The following is a 7,500-nucleotide window of genomic DNA, read 5'->3' on the forward strand; positions in this document are numbered from 1 at the left end:
GTTTAAACAGCGGCACGGCACTGCGGCTGCAACACAAACACAAACTGAAGCAGGACTGTTGACTGACTGGTGGATGTGACTGGTGGTGTTTACCTGTCTGTCTGCAGGAGGAGGAGCTGTCTGCTGCTCCTCCCCCTCCCCTTCCTCCTCCTCCTCCTCCTCCTCCCTCCTCTGTTTGGAGGAGCTTCCCTTCCCTTCCTGTCCTGAGGAAGACAACTTCCTCTTCTTCGCCTTCTGTTTCTTCTGAAAGTCAAAGTAAAAAGATCATGAGTAAATCAAGATGATATAACAAGATAAAGTGTCTGCTGTAAACTGTAATGTTGTAATGAAATATTCCGGTGACGACCCATATCTCCTCCTTCTAATGTATTTTCACCTGATAATGTAAAACATTATGACACTGATTGGCAATTATCAGAAGGTCCATAACATTGTTTAGCTCTTAAATATCAGTCTGAAGATCATCACATTATCCAGAAGTGTATTACAGCAGCATGACTGACCTGCGCCCATCGCTGCTGCGCTGACAGAGGCTTCCTCCTGCAGGAGGAAGAGGAGGAGGAGGAGAAACCACTGGTGATGTTCAGACACAGCTGGTCCCCTGATGATGACATCATCAATACTGCCTGTCCACACAGACAGACAGACAGACAGACAGACAGTTTGTAAAGAAACTCCAGCCTGCACTGAAACACTAACAGATACTGATGCAGTGAAAACATAGAAACCTATTTATACACACACACACACACACAGAATCTTCATTCTTATGTATTGGTTACTTATAGACAGACAGACAGACAGACAGACAGACAGGCCTTCATCTGTTCTGTTCTCTCTCACACGCACAGAAAGTCACAAACTTCATTCAAACAGCTGTAACTTGACTGCTGCCAACTCTCCACACTGCAGCTGGTAGAAAACTTAAAGTCTTCAACAAATCACCAAGATGTTCCAGTAAATTCGTCATATAAATGATCCACCGAGCATTTCAGGAAAATCTAAACTTTTAGTACATGTGCTGGAGGAAGACTGTGAGAGTAACAGGAGAAGCTATTCTAAAAGTTGACATTTATTAAAATAAGTGCTGCTTGGTGTGTTGGATCTAAGCCGAGTTGAAGACTGACTGCTACTGACTAGTTCAGGGTTTTCAGTTATTTTCTACCAGCTGTAGAAATGAACTGATGAGCACGTCAATATTAAACTGACGGATTTTTGAATGGACTCTGGTCTGTCGCGGCTAACTGGATGCTGCTGCAGCTAGCCGTTAGCTGACAACAAGACAAACAGACTGCAGGAATCTGACTGAGGATGAAATGAACAGAAAATATGAAGTTACCTTGACAACGACAAGAGTCAGAACTTGGTCCACACACACAGACAGACACACGTGTGTGTGTGTGTTGTTTGTCAGGCTAATTTGTTAGCGCAGCGGCTAACGCTGTTAGCTGGGTGAAACACGCTGACTGTCCAGACGGATGAACTGCTGTCAGATAGAAAATATTAAATATTCACATGTAGCATGTTAGGAAAAACAATAAAGAGAAATGAATATCAACTCAACAAACTCACAGACACGCGTGGGAACTCTTCCGGTTACGTCACTGAAGCCCCGCCTCCTTCAAAGCTGACTTTCTGAACATGCGCAGTAGCTTCAATTTTTATTTTGCAATTATTTTTTTCTTTTTATTGATTGGAAATTCATACAGTAACAGAAAAGACAGAATACACAGCAATAAACAACACAGTTAAACAAAAACAGTTTTATACAAATATATATATATATATATATATATATATATATATATATATAATATCATATAATTCCCAAAGAAAACAAAGCGTTTTTTCCTTTGTGAATGTAGATGTAAATAGCAGTTTGCTATTTAATACTAAAATGAATCGCTCACTGCTTATAAAATATAACACTGTGAAATATAACTGTGGAGTGTAAATATAAATGGTAATAAATCCCCATCATACTGTCATCACACTGCAGTGAGAGGAGACTGAGGACTGAAGAACTGGAACCAGAACTGGAACCAGAAGCTAAATGACCTGCAGATGACCTCTGGTCACATGACACATGACAGGACCAACAGCAACATGAAGCAGCAGAGTTTCTGTTTGTGACTTCACTTCCTCAGTCTGCGTCCAAAATACAGAAACCTTTAAGAAGGTTTTCCAGCAGAACCAAAATCTGCAGTGAATCTGAAACTAAAACAGACGTTCAGAAACCTCCATATGTCCTCGGGGAAATCCCAAAAGTAAAATTATCATGGTAAAATGTCTCGGTGCATGCTGGGACCTGAGGACGGCCAGAGGAAACTGAGACACTGACAGTTCATTTTCATTTCATTTTTCCTCTGAATTTATTCTGATTTATTTCTCTTTTTTCTTTCCTTCTTCTTTTTTGTATTCAATAATTACCATTTGAACCTTACTGTTTCTACACACACACACACACACACACACACACTGATATAAGGGTAGGCCGGATTTTATTAAATGTACAAATGATTATCTTTAATGTTTGATGCTTTGGCAATATTGTTCTCGACTTCCACACCAGTAAAGCACCATGAATTGAACTAAATTGAACTTAAAGGAGAGATGGGGGGGGGGGGGGGGGGGGCTGTCAGTATTAACTGACTGGTCTTTATTTCATGTTATCTAGTGTTAACTGAATGGAGCGCGGCGTCTCCTGCCTTCACTCTGTTTTCACTTCTGACAGAAGAAACACAATCCACAGGAGAGGTGGGGGTGGGGGGAGGGGTGGGGGGAGGGGGGCTGACTGTCCATCAGCCCATCAGCAGCTGTCACTATCCATTTCCTTCCTCTCCTACTTCCTGTTGTCGACAGGAAGACAGAAAATAGACCTGTCAATCACACTGCAGCCGGAGCGGCCGCTGGGACTCGGAATCAGAATATTAAACTGCGAGGAGGAGAATTAATTATAGTAATTTGCCAAAATTGTCACTTTGAAAGGCGGAGGAGCGTCTGTGTGAAGCCGGAGCGATCCGCCGAGTTTTGAAACAACTTTTCAATCATCGCTCGGCTCGTCCGCCTGCTGGAAGACAGAGGTTTGAAGTGAACGCTCATATTTTAACATGAAGGTTTGAAGTAAACGCTGATAACTGCATTTAGATCAGAGAAGCTTCTTCCCTTCCTCCTGACAGCTGCTGCCACTCTGCTGCTGCTCAGAAACATGAAGACTGTAACTACTGAAACATGAAGACTGTAACTACTGAAACATGAAGACTGTAACTACTGAAACATGAAGACTGTAACTACTGAAACATGAAGACTGTAACTACTGAAACATTAAGACACTAACTACTGAAACATGAAGACTGTAACTACTGAAACATTAAGACTGTAACTACTGAAACATGAAGACTGTAACTACTGAAACATGAAGACTGTAACTACTGAAACATTAAGACACTAACTACTGAAACATTAAGACACTAACTACTGAAACATTAAGACTGTAACTACTGAAACATTAAGACTGTAACTACTGAAACATTAAGACACTAACTACTGAAACATTAAGACTTTAACTACTGAAACATTAAGACTGTAACTACTGAAACATTAAGACACTAACTACTGAAACATTAAGACTGTAACTACTGAAACATGAAGACTGTAACTACTGAAACATTAAGACACTAACTACTGAAACATTAAGACACTAACTACTGAAACATTAAGACTGTAACTACTGAAACATTAAGACTGTAACTACTGAAACATTAAGACACTAACTACTGAAACATTAAGACTTTAACTACTGAAACATTAAGACTTTAACTACTGAAACATGAAGACTTTAACTACTGAAACATTAAGACTGTAACTACTGAAACATTAAGACTGTAACTACTGAAACATTAAGACTGTAACTACTGAAACATGAAGACTGTAACTACTGAAACATTAAGACTTTAACTACTGAAACATTAAGACACTAACTACTGAAACATTAAGACTTTAACTACTGAAACATTAAGACACTAACTACTGAAACATTAAGACTTTAACTACTGAAACATTAAGACTGTAACTACTGAAACATGAAGACTGTAACTACTGAAACATTAAGACACTAACTACTGAAACATGAAGACTGTAACTACTGAAACATTAAGACACTAACTACTGAAACATTAAGACTTTAACTACTGAAACATTAAGACTTTAACTACTGAAACATGAAGACTTTAACTACTGAAACATTAAGACTGTAACTACTGAAACATGAAGACTGTAACTACTGAAACATTAAGACTGTAACTACTGAAACATTAAGACACTAACTACTGAAACATTAAGACACTTTAACTACTGAAACATTAAAACACTTTAACTAGTGAAACATTAAGACTTTAACTACTGAAACATGGAGACTGTAACTACTGAAACATGAAGACTGTAACTACTGAAACATGAAGACTTTAACTACTGAAACATTAAGACTTTAACTACTGAAACATGGAGACTTTAACTACTGAAACATTAAGACTTTAACTACTGAAACATTAAGACTTTAACTACTGAAACATGGAGACTTTAACTACTGAAACATTAAGACTTTAACTACTGAAACATGGAGACTTTAACTACTGAAACATTAAGACTTTAACTACTGAAACATTAAGACTTTAACTACTGAAACATTAAGACACTTTAACTACTGAAACATGAAGACTGTAACTACTGAAACATGAAGACTGTAACTACTGAAACATGAAGACTTTAACTACTGAAACATTAAGACTTTAACTACTGAAACATGGAGACTTTAACTACTGAAACATTAAGACTTTAACTACTGAAACATTAAGACTTTAACTACTGAAACATGGAGACTTTAACTACTGAAACATTAAGACTTTAACTACTGAAACATGGAGACTTTAACTACTGAAACATTAAGACTTTAACTACTGAAACATTAAGACTTTAACTACTGAAACATTAAGACTTTAACTACTGAAACATGAAGACACTTTAACTACTGAAACATTAAGACACTTTAACTACTGAAACATGAAGACACTTTAACTACTGAAACATGAAGACTTTAACTACTGAAACATGAAGACACTTTAACTACTGAAACATGAAGACTTTAACTACTGAAACATTTAGACACTTTAACTACTGAAACATTAAGACACTTTAACTACTGAAACATGAAGACTTTAACTACTGAAACATTAAGACACTTTAACTACTGAAACATGAAGACTTTAACTACTGAAACATGAAGACTTTAACTACTGAAACATTAAGACACTTTAACTACTGAAACATGAAGACTTTAACTACTGAAACATTAAGACTGTAACTACTGAAACATGAAGACACTTTAACTACTGAAACATTAAGACTGTAACTACTGAAACATGAAGACACTTTAACTACTGAAACATTAAGACTGTAACTACTGAAACATTAAGACTGTAACTACTGAAACATTAAGACACTTTAACTACTGAAACATGATGGAGAGGCTTGGATCAGAGTCAGACAGCGACGGCATGTTCACTCAGTCCGGTTTGCGACCAAAACAAAGTGCGGCGTTCTCTTCGATGTCACTGGAGCAACACACCATCACCTGTGATTGGTCAACAACGTCACATGACCTGTTGTGTTTTTTACATGTGTCCCCTGGGCCGTGTTTCACTCTTCCTGTTTACAGTTGAACTGAAGTAAATTGAAGTGAGTCTTGACATTCCTGCACTCTGAACTCCTCCATGACAAGAATGGGACGCAGTGTGTGTGTGTGGGTGTGAGAGTGTGTGTGTGTGTGTTCTCCTGTCAGAGGTTAATAATGTAAGCAGCTGTAGTCGGACCTGCTGTTGTTACCGTGGTAACCACCGCTGCCCTCTGCTCCCACCTTGTTAAACACACTTCTCATTACACACAGACAGACCCACGGGATGAGTGTGTGTGTCAGTAAATATGCCTTACATATGCACGCGTGTGTGATTTTAATTAGTGAGTGTAGGGGTCAAAGGTTAATTAACAGGCTCTGGTTGGAGGTTTTATGGCTCTAATTGGGGGGGGGCTATCTGTTAGAATTCATCTTTCATGATGCGATGAGTTAAAGGATCAGTTCATAGATTTTGTTCCTCTATATAATTCCTCTCTTCATCCCTGTAGTTGTTGGACCCACAGACCAGCGGTCAGGTGACACGAGCTCTGTCAGTCTCTCACTTTACTGAACAGGAAGCAGCTGCACCAGAACAACAGCAGTCTGAACGCATAGGAAACCAAAACACTTTTTATTCTGTTTAGAACTAATGAAGAACATGTTAACATTACTGATATCAGTCAGTCAGTCAGTCAGTCAGACAGTCAGACAGTCAGACAGTCAGTCAGACAGTCAGTCAGTCATTCAGTCAGTCAGTCAGACAGTCAGTCAGTCAGTCAGACAGTCAGTCAGACAGTCAGTCAGTCAGACAGTCATTCAGTCAGTCAGTCAGACAGTCAGTCAGACAGTCAGTCAGTCAGTCAGTCAGTCAGACAGTCAGTCAGACAGTCAGTCAGTCAGACAGTCATTCAGTCAGTCAGTCAGTCAGTCAGTCAGTCAGTCATTCAGTCAGTCAGTCAGACAGTCAGTCAGTCAGTCAGTCAGTCAGTCAGTCATTCAGTCAGTCAGTCAGACAGTCAGTCAGACAGTCAGTCAGTCAGACAGTCATTCAGTCAGTCAGTCAGACAGTCAGTCAGACAGTCAGTCAGTCAGACAGTCATTCAGTCAGTCAGTCAGTCAGTCAGTCAGTCAGTCATTCAGTCAGTCAGTCAGACAGTCAGACAGTCAGTCAGACAGTCAGTCAGTCAGACAGTCATTCAGTCAGTCAGTCAGACAGTCAGTCAGACAGTCAGTCAGTCAGTCAGTCAGACAGTCAGTCAGTCAGTCAGTCAGTCAGTCAGTCAGTCATTCAGTCAGTCAGTCAGACAGTCAGACAGTCAGTCAGTCAGTCAGTCAGTCAGTCAGTCATTCAGTCAGTCAGTCAGACAGTCAGTCAGACAGTCAGTCAGACAGTCAGTCAGACAGTCAGTCAGTCAGTCAGTCAGACAGTCAGTCAGTCAGTCAGTCAGCCAGACAGTCAGTCAGACAGTCAGTCAGTCAGACAGTCAGACAGTCAGTCAGACAGTCAGTCAGTCAGACAGTCAGTCAGACAGTCAGTCAGTCAGACAGTCAGTCAGACAGTCAGTCAGACAGTGTGCTCCGCCTGGTGCTCAGTCCGCTCTCCAGAGCCTCTAACACAGAGTGAGGATCCTGGTCAGCGTTGATGTGGACCGCATCCGGATACATCGCCTGACACACACACACACACACAGAGACACACACACACACACACACACACAGAGACACATACACACACACACACACACACACAGTCAGGAGTTCACTGACAGAGTTTGGTAGTTGTGATGTCAGCAGTCGGCCATTTTGGCTCCACAGCCCTGCTCTACAGCCAT

General features: G+C 40.1%; 2 protein-coding genes across 2 annotated transcripts in view; both read right to left on the minus strand.

Annotated features, from left to right (window-relative positions):
* ddx31 (DEAD (Asp-Glu-Ala-Asp) box polypeptide 31) overlaps positions 1–1,477 on the minus strand; it is a 36,764-nt gene extending 35,287 nt beyond the window's left edge. Inside the window, exons 1-3 of the mRNA XM_078285401.1 lie at positions 1,340–1,477; positions 504–626; positions 94–243 (exon numbers count right to left, since the gene is read on the minus strand). Of these exons, the coding sequence (XP_078141527.1) occupies positions 94–243; positions 504–617 (264 nt within the window). The 5' untranslated portion in view covers positions 618–626; positions 1,340–1,477. The remainder of the gene's footprint in view (positions 1–93; positions 244–503; positions 627–1,339) is intronic.
* Positions 1,478–7,228: 5,751 nt separating this feature from the next.
* ak8 (adenylate kinase 8) overlaps positions 7,229–7,500 on the minus strand; it is a 23,723-nt gene continuing 23,451 nt past the window's right edge. The window contains exon 14 of the mRNA XM_078285402.1: positions 7,229–7,336. Within this exon, the coding sequence (XP_078141528.1) occupies positions 7,229–7,336 (108 nt within the window). The remainder of the gene's footprint in view (positions 7,337–7,500) is intronic.

Source organism: Centroberyx gerrardi, chromosome 8 (genome assembly GCF_048128805.1).
Source record: "Centroberyx gerrardi isolate f3 chromosome 8, fCenGer3.hap1.cur.20231027, whole genome shotgun sequence".
Lineage (NCBI taxonomy): Eukaryota > Metazoa > Chordata > Actinopteri > Beryciformes > Berycidae > Centroberyx > Centroberyx gerrardi.